This window comes from Oryx dammah, unplaced genomic scaffold (assembly GCF_014754425.2).
Source record: "Oryx dammah isolate SB20612 unplaced genomic scaffold, SCBI_Odam_1.1 HiC_scaffold_29, whole genome shotgun sequence".
NCBI lineage: Eukaryota > Metazoa > Chordata > Mammalia > Artiodactyla > Bovidae > Oryx > Oryx dammah.
The window spans coordinates 115,430,036-115,452,831 of record NW_024070213.1 but is presented as its reverse complement, the minus strand read 5'-3'; the positions used below and the strand labels follow the sequence as shown (position 1 = coordinate 115,452,831).

At 39.4% G+C, this 22,796-nt stretch overlaps 1 protein-coding gene across 4 annotated transcripts in view; it reads left to right on the top strand.

Moving 5' to 3' along the window:
* Positions 1–1,474: 1,474 nt before the first annotated feature.
* TBC1D15 (TBC1 domain family member 15) overlaps positions 1,475–22,796 on the top strand; it is a 70,842-nt gene continuing 49,520 nt past the window's right edge. For all 4 annotated transcript variants that reach the window (XM_040233876.1, XM_040233880.1, XM_040233878.1 and 1 more), the window contains exons 1-3: positions 1,475–1,561; positions 18,465–18,563; positions 19,146–19,220. In XM_040233876.1, the coding sequence (XP_040089810.1) occupies positions 1,532–1,561; positions 18,465–18,563; positions 19,146–19,220 (204 nt within the window). In that variant the 5' untranslated portion in view covers positions 1,475–1,531. The remainder of the gene's footprint in view (positions 1,562–18,464; positions 18,564–19,145; positions 19,221–22,796) is intronic.

Sequence of the window (22,796 nt, the reverse complement as noted above, 5' to 3'; positions counted from 1 at the left end):
TCAGTTCAGTTCAGTCGCTCAGGCGTGTCCGACTCTTTGCGACCCCATGAATTGCAGCACGCCAGGCCTCCCTGTCCATCACCAACTCCGGGAGTTCACTCAAACTCACGACCATCGAGTCGGTGATGCCATACAGCCATCTCATCCTCTGTCGTCCCCTTTTCCTCCTGCCCCTCCCAGCATCAGAGTCTTTTCCAACGAGTCAGCTCTTCACATGAGTTGGCCAAAGTACTGGAGTTTCAGCTTTAGCATCATTCCTTCCAAAGAACACCCAGGACTGATCTCCTTTAGAATGGACTGGTTGGATCTCCTTGCAGTCCAAGGGACTCTCAAGAGTCTTCTCCAACAGCACAGTTCAAAAGCATCAATTCTTCGGCCCTCAGCTTTCTTCACAGTCCAACTCTCACATCCGTACATGACCACTGGAAAAACCATAGCCTAGACTAGATGGACCTTTGTTGGCAAAGTAATGTCTCTGCTTTTTAATATGCTATCTAGGTTGGTCATAACTTTCCTTCCAAGAAGTAAGCCTCTTTTAATTTCATGGCTGCAGTTACCATCTGCAGTGATTTTGGAGCCCCCCAAAATAAAGTCTGACGCTGTTTCCACTGTTTCCCCATCTATTTCCCATGAAGTGATGGGACCAGATGCCATGATCTTTGTTTTCTGAATGTTGAGCTTTAAGCCAATTTTTTCACTCTCCTCTTTCACTTTCAAGAGGCTTTTCAGTTCCTCTTCACTTTCTGCCATAAGGGTGGTGTCATCTGCATATCTGAGGTTATTGATATTTCTCCCAGCAATCTTGATTCCAGCTTGTGCTTCTTCCAGTACAGCGTTTCTCATGATGTACTCTGCATATATGTTAAATAATGAGTTTAAAAACTTCTTTCCAGTCAACTGTGTAGGAGTGAGGAGATACTGTGCGCTGCACTCTGGAGCAACGAGGGCGTGGTATTATCGCAGTTCCTATCAAAATACCTTGTTCTTGGTCATTTGTGAGTGGCAGTCACCAGACTCAACGTCAGAAACTACACGAAGGCGAAAAGTCTCTGTGTGTGCGCCTCGGATGGAGGGCTGGATTCCGTTAACTTCACTACAGCCCTATTTCAATTTTACAAATGAGACTTTGAGGCTGAAGGTGGAAGTGACTTGCCTATGGCCACAAAGCCATAGGTTTGTTGGGTCCCAGTATGGTGTACTTTCCATCATACGAAGCTGAAGAGGCCTGCGAACAGCTCACAGCCTCGCTCCCAGACAAACTCCAAAATATGACCACTTCAACTTCTATACTCGCCAAGGAAAATTAAACCGGTACTTGTACCAGAGACTCCACCCAAGTAGCCGCCGAGCCGCCTACTCAGCGCGCATGCGTCAGGCTGCTCCTCCCGCCCCGCCCCGCTTCACTCCTCCGCCTTCCCGCCTCTCCCCGCCCCTTTCCCGCCCGGATGTCAGTCTAGCTTTGCCGGATGTTGTTGTGAGTCCGGGAGACACGTGAGGCACTGCTACGTCATCACAGGCACGCGCAGGAAACATGGCGGCGGCGGGTGCTGTGAGCGGGAAGGTAGGTAACGGCCCTGGAGGGACACTCCAGTTTTTCTCCGGGTAGGGCTGCTTGTGCTGCTAGGAGGCCGGCGGAGGAGGGATGCGAGGGCCTTTCTGAATCGGGAACAGCGTGTAGAGGATGCAGGAGAAGATGCCTAGTTGTCAGCTGTTTTCTTGAGAATGCCGGTTCAGCCCGGGAATTAAGAGACCCGGCTCCTACTCCAAGACTAGCTAGGCCGTGGCGCTGTTTGGTCCGCTCTGCCCCAGGGCGAGAGGCTTTTACCTGTCTTGCCTTTTCTAAGAGACAGGTTGTTGCCCTATGGCGTTCTTTTTCTGGCTCGATTTTCTCTGACTGTCGTTCTTTCTGTCACTTTTCGGACTCCAGGGATTTTTCTGTCTTCCTTTGAGGGGTCACTCTGACTCGCCTCCGCTTTCCTCTGCTTCACTCTGGTGAGGCATCTTTGGCCTCTTCGGGAGGAACTGAAAACAGGTGCTTTGCAGCTGTGCACTTAGAAGAGCGCATTGGATCCATTTTACCAGATTTCGTGTTGATTGGTGATGGTGAGCAGTAGGGATGTTTCCTCTCAGGGAGCTGGAGATTTACAACATCCCACGCTTGCCCAGGAAGGCGTTAGTTACGGTATTTATTTCGGAAGCAAAGCTGTGATGTTCCCGTGGGAGACTCTGTGGTGCTGTTTTACGGAGTTGGTCACTGACCGCCTCGTTTTTCGTTAGGAGTTAGGATTAGGTGCGGAGGATATTTCATTGCATTCTGCCTATTCGTGTTCCAAGGCAGCGTCATAATGCCTGTTAGTACTACCGTGGCATACTACTGGCAACATTTCCAGTTGCGGGAGTATTTCGTAAACACTTGGGTGGGGTAATGACTCATCTCATACCAAGGACTATTTACTTTCCGCGGAGAGCTTCGTCTGTTCCTTGATTTCACTCATTTGCTTTACGCTGCTCTCTGCACACCATTTTGAATTGCGTGACAGCGTTTGTGTTTTAGTGTATGAACTACTAGTCAGAAAAACACACTACTTTTACCCCGAATTGTGACCTTGCGAAATTGAGCAAGCATGACTTCTTTGTCCTTCAAGGTCTTTATCTCCAGAGTGGATGTGGTGGTAGTCATTATTTCTTGCATTGGAGTTAGGATTATATGAAATGATAGAAGCATTAAAAAAGTACGTCCTTCTGCATACTGAATATTTTAAATGATGTGTTGGTCATCGTTTTCGAGTTTTCTCGGTCTTTGGTTGTCTTGTCTGTTTCTGTCTTTAGGATGGGTGCTGATCTTCTCTTTGACTCATTACATACAGTAAGATTTTCTATCTGGACTGATCCAATCTAGGACTTTCCAAGAAGGGATCCTTTTTATTTGAACTACACTTTGCTCTTTCAGGTGTGGATTGAGTTTGATAGAACCTTTGCGATGATGAAGCGGAGTTGTGAAGTAGGACTTTTTTCACCCTTTCCTTCCAGGCACTCACTACATTTCATAATTTGACTGCGTCTTTTACTTAACGCTACTTTATCACCGCATTTATTCTCACACATTGCAAACTTACACCCATTCTCATCACTGCACCTAAATTTTTTTTTTCATGCCAAAGGCTGCCCATCTTTCAAATAATTCTGTTGTGACCAGTGAACAGCTTATTCCTCCCTCTTCAAGTTCAGATCCAGTTAATGGCGTCATCATTTACTTGGTTGCATGTAAAACAAACTTGGAGATGTCCATTTCTGTAACAGCATTTAATCACTAAGATGGTAGGACTAATCAGATCCTACCAGTTTTACCTTAAAGAGATTTCTTAAATTTGCTGCATCCTCTTCATTCAGACATTTAGCCTAGAGTTCTCTGCAGGTTTTTCTTCTTTTCTACAGTTTCTTTGCCCAGTCTCCTCTCTACACAAGCACTAGAGTTATTTTCTAATGCCCGAGGCTGATTGTCTCTTGTTTTTAAAAAAACAAACAAAAGTCTTCATTTTGTTATTGTCACCATTAAAATAATACTCAAGGCTGGTTAACATGGCATTAAAAATCTGTGTTGACTTTCTGGTTTTATCTTATACTTTTCTACTTCTCAGTCTTGTTTCTTTGGGAAAAGGGGGATAGGAAAGAAAACACACACATGTATTTGTGAAAGAGTGTGTATATGTGTGTCTCTGTATTGATTTATTCCCCACCCCCACCCCAAAGGTTCAGCTAAGACCTGTCTAATTAGAAACCTAGGGCAGTGAATGTTAACCAAGACTTTTAGGAATCACTTGTGGTACTTTTAAAACTATGGATGGTGGGTCGGTCGCAGCCCAATTCTATTGATTAGAACCTTGTGGTGTTGATATCTAGGATGTAGAGTAACTTTCCTACTGAGTCTACTTGCTTGAAAGTTTGATTCTAGGAAGTCACATGGTGAGGAAGTTAATCTCTGTCATATGAAGAAGCAGTGTAAGATAACAGCTAAGAGCCTGGACTCTGGAGAGCCAAGCCAGTTTCAAAAACTAACTTCACACTTACTAGTGATGTCAGCCAAATTACTTAATGTCTCTTTGTTTCACCTTATCTGTAATACAGGGATGATAATAGTGTGTACTTCATGGGATTTTTAGGGTAGATAAGGAAATGTGTTAGAACAAGGCCTGGCATGTCGTGTTCAGATTCTGTGTAGGTGGTGGTCATCATCTTGATTTCCCTGCAAGTCAGTGGTTAAGTATGGTAGAATTGTGAAGGTTTAGAATATGGTTTTTGGTATGAGTGTGAACTTCGTTTTTGAATTTCAGTTCAGTCGCTCAGTTGTGTCCGACTCTGTGACCCCCTGGACTGCAGCACACCTGGCTTCCCTGTCCATCACCAACTCTTGGGGCTGGCTCAAACTCATGTCCATCAAGTCCGTGATGCCATCCAACCATCTCATCCTCTGTCGTACCTGTCTCCTCCTGCCTTCAATCTTGCCCAGCATCAGGGGCTTTCAAATGAGTCAGTTCTTTGCATCAGGTGGCCAGAATATTGGAGTTTCAGCTTCAACATCAGTCCTTCCAATGAATATTAAGGACTGATCTCCTTTAGGATGGACTGGTTGGATCTCCTTGCTGTCCAAGGGACTCTCAAGAGTCTTCTCCAACACCACAGGTGAAAAGCATCAATTCTTCAGTGCTCAGCTTTCTTTATAGTCCAACTCTCACATCCATACATGACTACTGGAAGAACCATGGATTTGACTAGATGGACTTTTGTTTGTAAAGTAATGTCTCTGATTTTCAATATGCTGTCTAGATTGGTCATTACTTTTCTTCCAAGGAGCAAGCATCTTAATTTCATGGCTGCAGTCATCATCTGCAGTGATTTTGGAGCCCAGAGAAATAAAATCAGCCACTGTTTCCCCATCTATTTTCCATGAAGTGATGGGACCAGATGCCATGATATAAGTTTTTTGAATGTAGAGTGTTATAATTCTCAGTGTTTTTTTAGAATTTGAAAAATACCTTGTTTTAGAAGTCACATGGAGTTCTCTGGGGGTCGAATGGTTAGAACTCTGTGCTTCCTCTGCTGGGGAACTAGGATGCTGCATGGTGTGGCCAACCCCTTCCAAAGTCATGTGGTTATGGTGAATGAGAAACCATCACGGTAGAGCAGTGGTGAAGGAGACGGAGCCTGACTGCTGGAGTCCAGAACTGGGCTCCACTGCTGTGTAGCTCTGTTACTTTGGGCAAATGTCTGAACATTCTGTGCACCAGTTTTCTCATTTGAGAAATGGGAGCTAATGATTTAATGGGAGCTAATAATGTAGGATGGGAGCTAATGATTATTTTCCATCATGAGATTGTGGAGAGGATTAAATAAGTTAATATTTGCAAGGCATTTAGAATAGTATCTGGTATCAGATAAGTGCTTACTAAATGTTAACTGCTGTTATTATTATTGTTAAGAAAGATCTTTCAGACTGTCTTAAAGTTGTAAGGTTATTGTTTGGAAATAGATGAATATTTGTTTTTTGCTGCCATTTTATACAAAGAGATTAAAGCTGCCCCCAAATACTAAAACACTATAGTTATGTAAAATAAATTGGAGGGAGAAAAGGCAAAAGGAAAGTAAAGAATTGACATATCACTATATAAGCTTAAGGTGCACAGCCTGATGGTTTGATTTATATGTATTGTGAGATGATTACCACAGTAGGTTCAGCTAACTCTTCTCATATAGATCCTTCTATATGAGGATAGATCTTCTCATGTAGATTGTGTTGTGAATTTTTAGGGGAGAAATAGGGCCATTACCTGCAAAAGCTGTCCTGCTTTAGGATAATTAGTGGAATAAGTTGACTTATCACAAAGGAGGCAGGAGAAAAGAGATCATTAGAAGTATGTTTTGGCCTTTATACCCAGTGCCTATGAGGGTTGCAGTTTTCCTTTTATTCATTTATAGAATATTTATTAAACACCTGATTTTTTCCAGGGACTAGTCTAGGCATTCGGGATACATTAGATAGTCCTTACCTTGGAAATTACAGATTTTAGTTCTTCAGAAGGAAAATATTCACTAAAATCCATCCCCTTATCTTGTTTAAATAAATTCAGTGAGTTTCAGGTTTTTGAACTGGTGCTGTTAATAGTGATGTTTGTTTTCTTGAGGCTTGTAGACTAGACTCATCCTCATGAGGGCAAGGTCTGAAATGTTTCATCTGTATCTGGCCATAGATGCTGTCACATAGTATGTACTCACTGAGGAGGAAAGAGCAAGAAAATAGGCGGGGGGGGGGAAATGAAGGGGGATTAGAGGAAGAGTGATGGATGGGTTCATTGAAAGTGCTCTTGTTTTGGAGTTGAAAAGTCCTGTGTTAGTATATTTGCATTTCTCTCTAGGCCTGTGGTTTTTTTACTGTGATTGTGTCAGAATTTGATTCTGTTGAAAATAGCTTGGAACAATTGGGAAATCACCTGTTATTTTTTTTCTGAGTTTTTTTTTTTAATGGTTTTCTTAGGAAGAATTTATTTTGTAGCTTAAATTTGGCCCTTCCCAGTTCCTTTTAGATACGTTTCTGGTCCTGTGAAATCCTGTGCTTAAGAAAGGTTGACGTTCTTATTATCTGGTAGGTTTTCCTGGAGCATTTTCTTAGAGTGGATGTGTGTGAGTTGCTCAGTCATGTCTGACTCTTTGTGACCCCACAAACTATAGCCTGCCAGGCTTCTCTGTCCATGGCATTCCCCAGGCAAGAATATTGGAGTGATTGCCATTTCCTTCTCCAGAGAACTTCCCAAGCCAGGGGTCCAACCCTGGTCTCCTGCATTGCAGGCAGATTCTTTCCTGTTTGAGCAACAAGCAAGTCCTTTTCTTAGACTAGATCTTATTACATGGTAGTGTCTTCCTGGTGTAGGATACAATGAATATGTCTTCCTTATTTTTCTGGCATTTTTTAACAAACATTTGAGTACCTTCTGTGTGCTGAGTTCTTTATTCTTGACACAGCACAGTAGTTTGCCATTTTAAGAAGTCATTTCAATTTGTGATTTAATAAAAACATGACTTTGGGAAAGAATTTAAATATTGTTTGCTTTGATGGGTTTTAGTTGCTGAGACTAAATGAAAGGAGGGAATCCTTTTGAAATTTGTTCACTGTTTCTTGCAGCACAGTCTGTGGTGTGTCTGTAGTCATTGGCGTAAGAGAAGTTCTTCATTTAATCCTCGTTATACCTCCTGTACTGCCTTCCTGTCTGACGTTGGTTGGCACACCAATGTTCTTAAGAAGCATTAGTAGTTCTGCCTGCCCTTTATTGAGAGTTGTGCCATCCTCAGTGTCTCTCTGTCTTCACTCTCAGAAGTTGTGTGGTTTGTGACTCTTAGAACCACCTGGCATTTCTTTGAGTTACACAGTCATTACTAACATGCCCCAAATAAAACTCATTGTTTACATTCTTTCTTCTGTATTCTCTCTCTCGGTGAATAACCACATACACTCAGTTTTGTCCTCGAGTCTTCTCCCTTCACCTCCCACGTCTAATCAGTCGTGAAGTCCTGTCGTTTTGACCTTGTGATTACCATTCTCAGCGCTCTTCCTCATCCCGCTGCCACTGCCTTGGCTCAAGCCATCGTGAATTGCTGCCTCTGTGGATGATTGCAGCTGTTCTTGTTTGGCTCTGCAGCTGGTGTGTTGGTTTTGAAAAGGCAGGTCTGCTATGGCATTCCATGGCATTCTGCTAGAACTTTCTAATGACTTTTAGTGGTAAATAATTATCTCAGGGTAAACTCCAAACTCCCAAATTCCTGAGCGTGGTTTAAAACGATTGTAGTCACCGGGGGTTTCCAGATGGCTCAGATGGTAAACAGTCTGCCCACAGTGCGGAGACCCGGGCTCGATCCCTGGGTTGGGAAGACCCCCTGGAGAAGGGAGTGGCAACCCACTCCAGTATTCTTGTCTGGAGAATCCCATGGACAGAGGATCCCAGTGGGCTACAGTCTGTAGGGTTGCAAAGAGTTGGACACGACTGAGCATCTAACACACATCCTCTGATCTGGTTCCTGCTTTTGTGTCGAAACTGTTAGTCACTGCTTGCCGATCCGGGTTGCAGCCGTTAATGAAGCTACTCTCTGCATAGAACACGAACCCTCTGCCAAGAACATACACCCTCTTTGAGGTAACATTGCCGTTCTTCAGGTCTTGGGCTGTATGTCACGCTCGTTAGTCTTTCTGGTTTCTCGTCCTGCCTGACCCCTTTCCTGGAGGGTGAAAGTGTTGGTTGCTCAGTCATGTGCGACTCTCTGCCACCCCATGTACTGTAGCCCGCCAGGCTGCTCTGTCTATGGAATTCTCCAGGCGAGAATACTAGAGTGGGTAGTCATCCCCTTTAGGGTCTGCTTTGGCAACTGTTTACATATTTATTAAATCATACATTGCTTTTATCTGTTTACCTGTCCTAAGCCCCAGTTAGATTGCTATGAAGGCAGTGACTGAATCTCACTTATTTTTACCCAGAAGCTTGCCCTGTGCCTGGCACAGTGCAGGCATTCACTATATAACTATTGAAGAAATAACTGTAATTGACATCTCATACAAGATCCTTTGTACGCTTCTGTCACATTTTTCTATGATCGTTGACTTATATGACATGACTTATGATGTATGTTTTTCCACCAGCACTTTTTATCTCCAAATCTAGTTGGTGCTAAGTAAATGTGAATGAGTAAAGAAGCTTAAATCAGGTTAGGTGGAATGCAGAAGATTGGATGTGTTTGAATAGGCTCTACTTGTGTGTCCTTTTGAAGGACTTAGTAGAAGTTGTTTGCAGAGAGAAGGTATAAAAGGGTGTTCTGGGTAGAAGGAACAGAATGCACACAACGCGCAAAGGCACAAGGCTTTGAGGAACAGGGAAGTTCAGAGGGGCCCAAGGCACGAAGTATTGCGGAATGACAGATGTTGTGGAGTTGTAGAAGTAAAGGGTAGAGTCAGAAGAATTTTCAACTCAGGTGTGGTATGGTGAGACGTACATTTTATAAAGGTCATTTTTGTCAGTTGTTACACACTATACAGTTTACACGGATTATTGGAAGGTGACTAGATTGGGCAGGAGTGATCAGAATATTATTTTAGTAACCCAGGCTAAAAATGATGAAGGGTCAGTGTCAGAGGGGAAGGTTTGAGGGGTTTTAGGAGGTAGCATGGGGATGGTGAAAGAGGCATTTAGGTACTGGGTGGAGGGGTTGTCTTACAGTTGGGAATATCAGAGGTGCAGATTTAGGATAAAACATACTGAGTGTAAGATGTCTGTGGGTTGTTCAAGTGGAGACATCAAGTGGGTGCTTACATATTGCTCATTAGAGTTTCTGGGCTTATTCTGGCATTTCCTGCAGATAACATCTCTAATCAAAACGTTAAATGACTTATATTCGGAATAGTTTTAAACTGAATTTTGTAACTTTCTTGTTGTTAAATTCAGCTTAAAAATTCACAGTTGCTTAAGTTCAGAATGTATGTTGTGTATAGTAGGTGTTGAATTTCCAGTTTTGGACAGAGATTTAGGGCAAGGATTTTATCCTTAAACCTAAGAGTAAATTTCAAATATTAGTTGAATGTTTTATCTTTAGTTTTTGAAAATAAAGACTATAATAATACAGATAAAAATCCAATTCCAGTAAGGAACAAAATGAACAATTATCTGCCATTGTAGTGTGCAACTTTATTCTAATTTCTGCTAAATTAAGAGGTCAGTAAGTTTATTGTAAATAATTTGCTGTGGTTCCCAGAGTACTTTTAATGAGTTGTATGGGACATGGTTTCTTTGGTAAAGGAAAAAAAAATCTGCAGTTTCTGTCGCAGTCTGTCATTGGAAGTTTTATAAATATAATTAACTAGTTAGGCATCTTAGCAAATATTTAAGACCATTTTATTCCAAATAGAATTTTTCTCCTTTTTTAGTACCTTTACACATTCCTTTTTTTTCCCCCCTCCCAAGAGGGTGGGAAGCAGTTAGAATGCTCTAGTTTGTGTAAAGATTTTACCCTTTTTATAAAATTTACCAGGTACATACAGGCAAGGAACTTTTGTCTTGTTTATTTTTTCTGCTCTCCATGGTGTCTGGCACATAATAAGTGCCCAATAAGAGTTTGTTAAATTAAGTTTAGATAATTGATTTATTACCACCAAGTGGCAAGTCTTTGAATGTGCTTGATACTTTTTGCTCCCTATGGACACTTAATCCCCAAAGAAAAATAGATAGGGTGTGATTTTTAAAAAATTTTTGCAGCAGGATCAACTTTTTTTTTTTCCAGTAGGATACTTCTACCATGTGTTCACTTTTATATAGGGTTTTGCAGTGTAAAATAGACTTTCCTGTAAGTTGTTTTTTATACAGCTTGATTGAGGTACTAATTGGCAAACAGTAAGTAGCACATAGTGTGTATAATTTGATAACTTTTTAATACACTGTAGACCCATCAATAAAATAAAAATAGTGACATATCTTCCACTCAAAAGTTTCCTCTTGACATATTGTAATCTGTCACTACCATCATCCTGTCCACAGTCAACCACTGAGCTGCTTTTTGTGACTAGATTAGTTTGCATTTTCTGCAGTTTTATATAAATGGAATTATATGGCATGTACTCTATTTTTGGCCTTTCTTTATTCAGCATAATTATTTTGAGGTTCATTCATGTTGTTGCATGTATCTTTAGTTAGTAATTCCTTTTTATTGCCAAGTAGTATCCTGTCATATAGGTATATGGGTATATGTATGTTATGTTTATTCATTGATCTATTGATGGACATTTTTTTTTTCACTTTTGGCTTTACAAATAAAGTTTCTGTGAACATTGATGTATAAGTCTTTGTATGGCTATATGCTTTGTATTTTGTCAGGCAAATACCTAGGTGTAGAATAGCTGGATCATAATGTTAGTTGCGGGCTTCCCCGATAGCTCAGCAGGCAAAGAATCCACCTGCAGTGCAGGAGACACGGGAGTCACAAGTTTGATCCTTGGTTCAGTAAGATTCCCTGGAGGAGTAAATGGTGACCCACTCCAGTACTCTTGCCTGGAGAATCCCATGGACAGAGGAGCCTTGTGGGCTACAGTCCATGTGGTCACAGAGAGTCAGGCTAAGCACGTGGCACAATGTCAATTGGATATTTAGGATTTTAAGAAACTGGCAAACTATTTTCCAAACCATTTTACATTCCCACTGGTGATGTATAAAGGTTCTAGTTGCTCCACATCTTTGTTAACATTTGGCATGTTAGTTTTAAAAATTATAGTCATTTTAATAGATGGTTTCAGTTTGCAGTTCCCTAATGGCTTAGCAACTAAAAACAGCAACAAGAATGACTTATGATGTTGAGCATTTTTTTCATGTGATTTTATGTCATCCCTATATTTTGTTTGGTGAAGTGTCTGTTTAAACCTTTTGCCCTTTTTCTAATTTTAAAATTTTTTCTTCATTTTCTTGTTACTGAATTTTGAGAGTTATTTTTATGTTCTGGATATGTCCTTTATTGCACATACAACATGACTTGCATGTATTTTCTCCACCTGAGCTGTGACTTTTCATTTGCTTAATGTCTTTTGAAGAGAAGTTTTCAATTTGATGATTTACCAGTCTTTTATGCTTTTGGCATCATTTCTAAATTTTTTGTTGTTGTTGAACCCAGGGCCACATAAATTTTCTCCTTAAAGCTTTGTAGTTTTAAGTTTTACATCTAAGCCTTGTCCTGTTTGATTTGGGTATATGGTGTGATGTATGGGTTGAAGTTTTATTTTTTTGTACATGGGTATCCATTTATTTGAGCACCGTTAAAAAGACTATAAATTTAATTTTCTTAATTTGTACTGTACTACTCAGGGCAGATTATCTTTTTCATCTTGTGAGCATTGGTGGCTGTCTCTTAGATTTGTTTTGTCAAATTCATTAGTATAAATTGTTCATAAATATTCTTAGTATCTTTTTTACTTGTGTACATCTGTAGTGATGTTAAAGTTCTAATTCCTAATATTGGTAGTTTGTGTTGTTTGTTTTTTCCTCAGTTTGGCTAGAGTTTTAACCAGTTTTATTTAATATTCGAATGAGTATTCAAATGAGTATTGATGGGTGGAATGTTTTCTAAGCATAAATTAGGTCCAGTTGGTTGATGGTGTTATCAAGTCTTCTATATTATTACTGATTTTCTTTCCATCATTTAATCAGTTATTGAGAAGGGTTTGAAATTTTACAGTAATTGTGGACTTGTTTATTTCTTCTTGCAGTCCTGTCACTATGGTTCATGGTTTTTGAAAGTCTTACTGGTGCGTAAACATTTAGGATTGTTAGATCATCTTGAACCATTGACCACTTTATCATTAGGAAATTATCTTTCTAACCAGTAATATTTCTTTTGCCCTGAAGTTTATTTTTATCTGATATTAATATAGCCATTCTAGTTTTTTTCTAATTAGTGTTAGTATATCTTTTCACCTTTTTCTTTTTAACCTATTTGTATCTTTATACTTAAAATGCTTTTCTTGCAGATACCATAAACTTGGGCTTACTTTTCAATCTGATACTCTTTTTAGTTGGAGTCTTTAGGTAATTTGTATTTAATGAAGTATGGTTAAATTTGTCTTATCATCTTGCTAGTTTTTATTGTGCCATCTCTTCTTTGTTCCATTTTCTTTTTCTGCCTTTTTTGTGACTAATCAAGTAGTTTTCATTATTCTAAGTTTTATTTCCTTTGTTGACAATTAACTATTAACTCTTATTTTAGTGATTGCTTTAAGGCCTATAGTATGCATCTTTAGCTTATGACATTTACCTTCAGGAGTTATACTGCTTCACATAAGGTGTAAGAACCTAGAACAATATACTCTCATTTTTCTTCTCCCGACTTTTGTGCTATTTTTCTTATTTTACTTTTGCATATAGTGCAGACTCCACAAAAACATACATTCATTTCTTTTTAAGATATTGTATTTGTTTTCGGCCGTGCTGGGTCTCTGTGGCTGACCGTGGACTCCTCTAGCAGTGATGCCCGGACCTGTCCTTGCGGTGGCATTTCTTGTTGTGGAGCATGGCCTCGGGGCTGCACGGGCTGCAGCACCTGGGGCTTGAGGGCTCTAGAGCGCAGGCTCAGTAGTTGCAGTGCACAGGGTTAGTCACCCCACAGTTAACGGAATCTTCTCAGACCAGGGATCAAACCTCTGTTCCCTGCATCGGCAGACGGATTCTTAACCACTGGACTATCAGGGAAGTCCACGTGTAGATGAAAGGGAAGTGAAAGTGGCTCAGTAGTGTCCGACTCTTTGTGACCCCGTGGACTGACTGTACAGTCCATGGAATTCTCCAGGCCGGAATACTGGAGTGGGTAGCCTTTCCCTTCTCCAGGGGATCTTCCCAACCCAGGGATCAAACCCAGGTCTCCCAAATTGCAGGAGGATTCTTGACCAGCTGAGCCCCTAGGGAAGCCCCCACATGTATTGATTTCTTTCTTTATTTAGGCTTTAAACAAAGTGAAAGTGGAGTCAGTCGCTCAGTCGTGTCCGACTCTTGGCGACCCGGTGGACTGTAGCCCACCAGGCTCCTCCATCCATGGGATTCTCCAGGCAAGAATACTGGAGTGGGTTGCCATTTCCTTCTCCAGAGGATCTTCCAGACTCAGGGATGGAACCCAGGTCTCGCACCTTGCAGGCAGGCGCTTTAACCTCTGAGCCACCAGGGAAGCCTTGAAACAAAGGGATTTGATTAACAAATATGTATATATCTATCTGCATAATTACCATTTTTGGTGGCTGTCATTTCTGTATGGATCCAGATTTCCTTCTAGTGTAATCTGTTCTTCCTGAAAAACTTATTTAAACATTTGTAATGTAGGTCTGTTAGTGATGAAGTTTTTAAGCTTTTATATATCTGAAAAAGTCTCTCTCTCTTTTAAACTGTTTTTGTTTTTTTAATTTAGTTATGGCTGCGCTGGGTCTTTGTTGCACTGGCTCTTCCTCCAAGGAGGAAGGAGGAAATTTTGGGAGGTGATGGATATGTTTGTGGCTTGATGGTGATAGTCTCATGGGTATATGCTTATACACAACTTACCAAGATGTATGTGTTAAATATGTATAGCTTCTTTTATGTCAATTATTCCTCAATAAAGTGATTTTTTAAAAAAGCATTGCTTCATTGTTTTTGATCTCCATTGTTTCTTAAAAGGAATCTTCTATAATCATTATGCTTAATTTTTTTTTTCCCTCTGGCTGACTAAGATTTTCTGTGTGTTACTGATTTTGCATAATTTGATTGGTGGTGTTTTAGTCGCTAAGTTGTTTCCAACTGTTGCGATCCTGTGGGCTGTAGCCTGTCAGGCTCCTCTGTCCATGGGATTCTCCAGGCAAGAATACTGGAGTGGGTTGCCATTTCCTTCTCAAGAGGATCTTCCCAACCCAGGAATCGAACTCAGGTCTCCTGCATTGAAGGCAGATGATTTACCAACTGAGCTATGAGGGAAGCTCATAATACATTGTAATTTGATTAATATAGTGTAATTTGATTACAGTGTGCCTTTAAATGATTTTCTTTGATTCTTGCTTTCATTTTGGAGTTCATTGGTATTTATATCTATGGGTTTACAGTCTTAGTCAAATTTGAATAAACATTTGCAATTATTTTATCAAAAGATTTTTTGTTGTTGTTTCTTTTCTCATTCAACTCTTTCAGGTACATGAGATACATATACTAGATCAGTTGAAATTTCCCTCCAGCTCATTGATGCTTTGTTCACTTTTTTTCTCAGCCCCCTCCCCTTTTGTGTTTTGTTTTATAAAGTTATCGCTATAACTTCAAGTTCATTATACTTCTAAAGTATTTAATCTGTCATTATCCCATTAAGTGTATTTTTTATCTCAGACATTGTATTTTTCATCTCTAGAAGTTCAGTTTGGATCTCTTATATTTTTGATGTCTTAGCAAGTTGTAACTTGTTTCTAGTGTCCTGAACAATAGAGAACAATAGAGAATTCAGTTATAATAATGTTTTAATGTCTTTCCCTGTTTTATTAATCGTGTCATATTTAATTGGTTGATTTTCCCCCTTGTTGTGAGTCGTATCTTTCTGATTGTTTTTTTGGTACCAGATGCCAAAATCTATCTGGTAGTTTTTTTTTTTTTTAAAGCCAAATGTTAATACTGAGATATATATATATATTTATATATATATATTTTTTAATTCTGTAAAATATTCTTGAGTTTTATCCTAGAAGACAGTTACTTGTGTGGAAACAATTTGATACCTTTGGGACTTGCTTTTAAACCTTGTTAGATGTGATGGGCACAGTTTTTGTTTTTGTTGAAGTATAGTTATTTACAGTGTTGTGTGTGTTTGCAGTGTATAGCAAAGGGATTCATTGATACATATATTTTCACATGGTGTTTTCCATTATGGTTTATTGAAGTGTATTGACTGTGTCTCCCTGTGCTGTAAGTAGGGCCTTGTTTTTGTCAGCACAGCGTTTCATGTAGGGCCAACAGTGCCCACTGCTGAGGCAGGACTGTTCTGAGCATCTGCCTGGTGCCCTGTGATTTGTTAGGTTTCCTGCACTGATGAGGGGCTTCCCCGGGGTCTCAGACGGTAAATAATCTGCCTGCAATGCAGAAGACCTGGGTTCGATGCCGGGGTTGGGAAGATCCCCTGGAGAAGGAAATGGCAACCTGCTCCAGTATTCGTGCATGGAGAATTTCATGGACAGAGGAGCTGGTGGGCTACAGTCCATGGGCTACAAAGAGTTAATGCCAGAACAGGGTTCACACATGCTAAGCCTTAAATTGATTGTCTTTTCCTTTATGTACTCTTTGGACAAATAAAACTTGTCCAAGCAGACCGGAGTCTCAATCCCAGAATAATGGAAATTGTTGTTTTTGTTCAGTTGCCAGGTTATGTCCGACTCTTTGTGACCCATGGATGCCAGGCTTCTCTGTCCTTCATTATCTCTTGGAGTTTGCTCAAATTCATGTCCATTGATTGAGTCAGTGATGCTACCTAACCATCTCATCCTCTGCCACCCTCTTCTCCTTTTGCCTTCTATGTTTCCCAGCATCAGGGTCCTTTCCAGTGAGTCAGCTCTTCTCATCAGGTGGCCACAATAGAGTAATAGAAGAACTTTGATCAGATCACTTCTGGGACTTTCCTGGTGGTCCAGTGTTTGGTCTCTGTGCTTCCACTGTGGGCGACATGGGTGTGGTCCCTGGTCACGGAACTGGGATCCTGCATGCTGCATGACCAAAAAAAAAAAAATTACTTCCTTGCATTTTTTTTTCCCTCAGTGGCAAAGTGGGAGTGATAACGTATCTAATAGAATTGTGAGGGTCAAATGTGATAATGTAGAAATACTTTGTAAAGTAATGAATAGTAAAAATATTACATGGCCAATAATAGCATTTGAACCTTTCCTTTTATTTTACATTAGAATTTATTAATAAAACCAGAGTAAGGAAATTGGAAGCATGTTTTACTAAAAGTATTGTATATTACCTTAGATGAAAATCGTAATTGTTCCCGGTTACAAAATAATTTTTCATATCAAACAAGCTTAGAGATAGCTTTTCAAGTATTAATCATTACTATTGGTAAATGGAGGAAGCAGAATGTCCTGTGGCAGGCTCATCCTCCTCAGGAATCAGTTCATTGTGAGTTTAATGAGGAAATATCATCTTCATGCTATTGTCAGAGGATCAAATTCTTTTTTTGGCCTCACTCCACAACTTGCAGATCTCAATTCCCCAAATAGAATCACTGCAACAGTGACTGCAGCCATGAAATCTGAAGATGATTGCTTCTTGGCAGAAAAACTGACAAACCTAGACAATGTATTCAAAAGCAGAGATATTACTCTGCTGACAAAGGTCCGTATAATCATGACTGTGGTCTTCCCAGTGGTCATGTATGGTTTGCTGGACTGTAAAGGCAGAACACCAAAGAATTGATGCCTTCGGACTGTGGTGCTGGAAATGACCCCTGAAAGTCCCTTGGATGGCAAGGAGATCAAACCAGTCAATCTTAAGGGAAATCAGTTCTGAAAACTTGTTGGAAGGACCAATGCTGAAGCTGGAATTTCAGGATTTTGATCATCTGATGCGAATAGCCGGCTCATTGGAAAAGTCCCTGAGACTGGGAAAGATTGAGGACAGAAGAAGAGGGTGTCAGAGGATGAGATGGCTGGATGGCATCACCAGTGCAATGGACATAAACTTGGGCAAACTTCGTTAGATGGTGAGGGACAGGGAGTCCTGGTGTGCTGCAGTCCGTGGGTTTGCAAAGAATCCGATACAACAGGGTGGCTGAACAACAACAACAACAAATGCTATTCTGAATAGTGTGATTGTATTGATAAAAGGTCTACATAAATAGAAAGTAGACTGTATTCCAAACTTACGTCAAAATTACTTAGGTCTGGGAGTGACTATTTTATTTTCTTTTTACTTATTTTCATAAAAGTAATTTTTGATGGTTTGAAATGGGTCCCAGAAATAGAATCTTACTATATCAGATAATGCTTTTAGCAAATAAGATTTCACTTTCTAAACATTTCAATTTACCTAGGAGTTAACTTAAGCCTCCCCTGTGTTCCTGTAGGACATTGTACTGGGACCGTGTGTTGTGTGCTTAGTCACTTAGTCACGTCCGACTCTTTGCGACCCCATGGACTGTAGCCAACCAGCCTCCTGTCCATGGGGATTCTCCAGGCAAGAGTACTGGAGTGGGTTGCCCTGCCCTCCTCCAGGTCATCTTCCCAACCCAGGGATCAGACCCAGGTCTCCTGCATTGTGGGTGGATTCTTGACCATCTGAGGCACCAGGGAAGCCTGTCATAGTCTTATGCTTACCTTTTTCTATGCTTTTACATACAGAGGCACTCAGAAAGTGTTTATGAGCTAAACTAGTTCTGATCATCCCAAGAAGGCCTCAGTTATTACTTTTTAATAGTCCCATGTTATTCCCTGAATTTCTAGGCCATTGTGCTACAAAAGCACACCAAAATAAACTTACAGTAAAAACATATGCTGTTAGAGAAATAGTTAGAAATCACTAGTTTCCCATTATATTTCATGTTCTTATTTTTAATATTTTCAGGTTGAACCCAATACTTCGCTTAATGTTTGTTAAAAATATATGTTATGTGAAATTTGCATATAGTGTCACATAACAATTAGCCTGACATCTTTGTCTAAGGAGAAGATCAAGGTAGTGATTACATATCACCAGACTTGCATGTGTAACAAAGCAAATTCCTTTCTAGTTTATGTTTGAAGTGTTTTTAAGTCTCAGTAATATTTTTAAGATAATTCACTTTTATATGAAATAATAAAAAACTTGGTTCAGGCATTATAGAAAAACATCTCAAATATTTTAAGACAAATGTTGAAATAGTACTGCATAAAAATGGTTTGATTAATCTTATTTTTGCTGTTTCAGATTATATATGAACAGGAAGGGGTCTATATTCACTCATCTTTGGGAAAGACCAGTGACCAGGACAGCTTGATTTCAGGAATATTACGTGTTTTAGAAAAGGTATGTTTCTAGTAAATGACTTTATTTAACAATTGTTTAAATACATTTTTTAAAATAATTGTTTGAATTAATAATAATTGGGACATTATCAGCAAGTTTGAATTTCACATATAAAATTATATAATTGAACAGTGGTTGTAAATTTAACATGAAAGTGATGTTAGAAATAAAATTCTTCAGATAAGTCAGTAAAATGGCATGGAATATTTTAAAATTTACTATGTAAAAGTTACAGTAATATAATTTTTTATAATGAAAATCGGAATTTAGAAATCTTCATATTGTTTTTTGTCAAATAGTGATTGTTTACATATGATATGCGTATTAAGGTGCTAATAAATTTAAGAGGTTAAAAATTCATTTTGGGGGCTTCCCTGGTAGTCCAGTAGTTAAGAAACTGAGCTTCCACTGCGGAGGGCATGGGTTCAGTCCCTGGTCAGGGAACTAAGGTCCTGCATGCCTTGTGGTACAGCCCCCCCCCCCCCCAAAAAATTTCACTTTTGGTTCAGGGAATTAACTGTAGGTGACTGAAAAATAAGATATTGCTGAAGAGTAAATATGGTTAATAATTTCTTTTTCTAGGATGCTGAAGTAATAGTGGACTGGAGACCACTGGATGATGCGTTAGACTCTTCTAGTATTCTCTATGCTGGAAAGGTATTTAAGGAAGAAATATATGACTAAAGGAATGACATTTTTAAATAAAGCTTTATTAAGATATAATTCATATACCATAAAGTTCACTCTTTTAAAGGACATAATTCACTTTCTTTAGTATATTTACAGAATTGCATAACCATCACCAATAACCAACTTCAAAACATTTCTATTCCAAAAAAGCAGTCACCTCTCATTCCCACTTAACTCTAGTACTCTTCACTCATTAATTTCCTGTCTGTCTCTGAGGATTTGCTTATTGTGGACATTTTATCTGAATGGAATCATATAATACGTAGTTTTTTGTGACTGACTGCTTTCATGTAGCATAATGTTTTCAAGGTTCATCCATGCTCTAGCACCTATCTGTGCTTTCCTTTTTTCCTTTTTGCTAAACAATACTGCGTTTATCGATGTGTGCCATATTTTGTTTATTCATTCATCAGTTGATGAACATTTGGGTTGTTTCCATCTTCAGGCTAAAATAAATAATGCTACTGTGCATGATCAGGTTCAAATTTCTGTGTGGACATATTTTCCTTGAAAACCTATGAACGGGATAGTTGGATTAATTTATGTTTTCCGTGTCAAACGTGTTGAGTTCTCGCTATGGAAGGTAGAGGTTTAGCTCTGTCTTATCTCTTAACTCACCTTGAAACTATGGCTCAGTTGTCCACATTTCTTCTCAAAGTATTAATCATATAGACGATCTAATTTTACCTTCTGAGAGACATTTCTTGCAGAATTTTCTTCCAAGTTCCTTCTGAACTGGCTGCTCTTTTGGTTTGCTGTGCTGTAATTACCCTGGGGGTTCCTTTTCCCTCTCTCTCATATTTTTAATCCCTGTTTCCTGTCTCCTGTGCTGTCTTCTCTTTTGGTTTACTCTCTAGTTTTGGTGCACCTCCAGTGCTTCCTGAGAAAAAGCATGTATGAGACCAAAAACATCTCTATTTTCAGACTTTTTTTTAATCCCTGTATGAACATTTGGGTTGAGCTATCAATTCTGAATTAATGACTGGCTGGCGTAGAATTATAATTTGAAAATTACCCCCGTATTTTTGGAAGTTACTATCTTTACATTTCACTTAATTCCTTTATTGATGTTAAGTCTAATGTATTTGAATCCTGATCCTTGCTATATTTTTTCCCTTGAGAAGTTTTTAGAATTACCTTTTTGTTTCTAGTATTGTAGATGTCATGGAAATGTGCCCTTGTGGTCCTTTTTATCCTCTGTGTGGGTGCTTGATAGGCCTTTTTAATGTGAAAACTTGCATTTTTTAGTTTTTAGAAAATGTTCTTGAATTGTTTTAGTGGTGGTTTCTTCTTCCTGTTCATTTTCTACTTTCATTCTTTCTGGAACCCTTTACATGTTTTATATCGGTCCTGTAGTATTTTAATACTTTACTATTTTCTAATTCTTTGTATATGTGTATGTTATGTTCTAGGAAATTTCTTTAGTCTTATGTTTCAGTTCGTCTGGAACCATTTTCATCTTTGCTGTTTTTTAAACTTTGAATGCATCTTGTTCAGTTCAGTTCAGTCGCTCAGTCGTGTCCAGCTCTTTGTGACCCCATGAATCGCAGCACGCCAGGCCTCCCTGTCCATCACCAACTCCCAGAGTTCACTCAGACTCACGTCCATCGAGTCCGTGATACTATCCAGCCAACTCATCCTCGGTCGTCCGCTTCTCCTCCTGCCCCCAATCCCTCCCAGCATCAGAGTCTTTTCCAATGAGTCAGCTCTTCGCATGCGGTGGCCAAAGTATTGGAGTTTCAGCTTCAGCATCAGTCCTTCCAATGAACACAGACTGATCTCCTTTAGGATGGACTGGTTGGATCTGCTTGCAGTCCAAGGGACTCTCAAGAGTCTTCTCCAACACCACAGTTCAAAAGTGTCAATTCTTCGGTGCTCAGCTTTCTTTGTCCCCTTTCCCCCCTTTAAAAGAAAAATTGTATCTTGTTCTTCATGGATGTTATTCATCCATGATTCCCTTGTTTCTGAGGAATTTAAGGATAATTTTTTAGATGTTTTCATTTCTGTATATAGTCCACTTTCTCTAATTCACTATCTTTTCCCCTGTTTCATTTAGACTTTTATCATTTATGTAGCCACTTGCCTTTGTTTGGTGATCTTTGTATTGTGGTGCTAATAAACAGCACATACGAAAAACTGATCATACTCTCAATGTATGGATAGGTTTGTTGATAGCTGGGACTCAGGGTGACTTGGCTAGGCTGTTTCCTTGGGGAATCCCTAATGTTGAAACCTGGGTCTTTTTTCTTGGGCTGGTCATTTGTCAGGGAAGAGTCTACAGGTTTCTTCCTGAAGAGGGAAAACTGGATTCTACTGTTCTGGAACTGAGTGGAGGAAGAGAGCTGGGAGTCTTGCTACTCACTGGATGAATTTTTGATTCATTGTCCTGTTTTCAGTGTATTATCTCTTTGCTCAGTGTCCCTGGTTACTTGTAATCCAGAGAGAATCTGTTTTACCTTTTCCAGTGAATAAACCTCCAGCCTCTGGACTTTTGTTAGTAGTCCTTTTTTCAGCTTGACCTTTATCCTACTTTCCAGAAGTACTAATTCACCAGGTCCAAGCCTTCGGGTAGGGTTGGATTCTGTAAATGCTGCTTAGCTTTCCTCTTTATTAGTAGTGATGGTGGTAAAGGTTGCATTTTTTAAATTGGGCAAACAAGGAGGACTCCCTGAGAAGGGACATTTGTGGAAGGACTCTGAGGAAAAAGCACTCCACTTTATAATTTCATTCATTGAGTTTTTTTCCACCCTATTCTTCAGTCTGTTTCTATTTTTTATAATGTATTCCTGTTCCTATAAAATCTTTTTTCCATTTTTGAAAAGAATTACGCTAGTAATCCACATTGTAAAAATTCAAATAATAGAAAGTTGAAACCCTCCTTGACTAGAACCCCATCCCTCATCTGTCCCTGTTTACTGTGTATCTTTCCAGACTTTTGTCAGTACACGTTTCCCACCTTATCTATGTAGCTGTCTATAACCATTCATTCCTCCATCCTCCCTGGTTTTCTCTAGTGTGTTTCTTATTGTGTGTGTTCCATGCAGTTGTTACACTGCATACATTGTTTCAGGGTTTCCTTTTATTTACTTTTACATATTGAACATAAATATACATGAACAGATGTCAGTCTTTAAACTTCTGTGTAGCATTTTATTGGCTACCCCTAGTTTATTTACTTACTCTTTTATTGATGGATAATAAGATATTTTCAGCTTTTCGCTTTACAAGCAATATTATGATGAGAATTCTTATATCTGCCTCTTTGTATACATGTGTATTTCTTAATGTAGATAAAGTTATTGTGAAATATGCATATTTTAAATTTTAATAAATATGACTCAGTTTTCATTTCAGTCCGCACTTACTATCCCTGTTATCAACAGCGTGAGATAGCATTTCCTCAGACTGTCTTCTGTGTTTTTATTTTTTAATTGAAGGGGGCATAAAAGCTGAAATTCGTCTTGCTTCTCTTTGTTTCTGAAGTTGGACTTTTTCTTTGTCACTTCATGTTTCTTCTTTGATTTGCTTGTTCATGCCATTTCC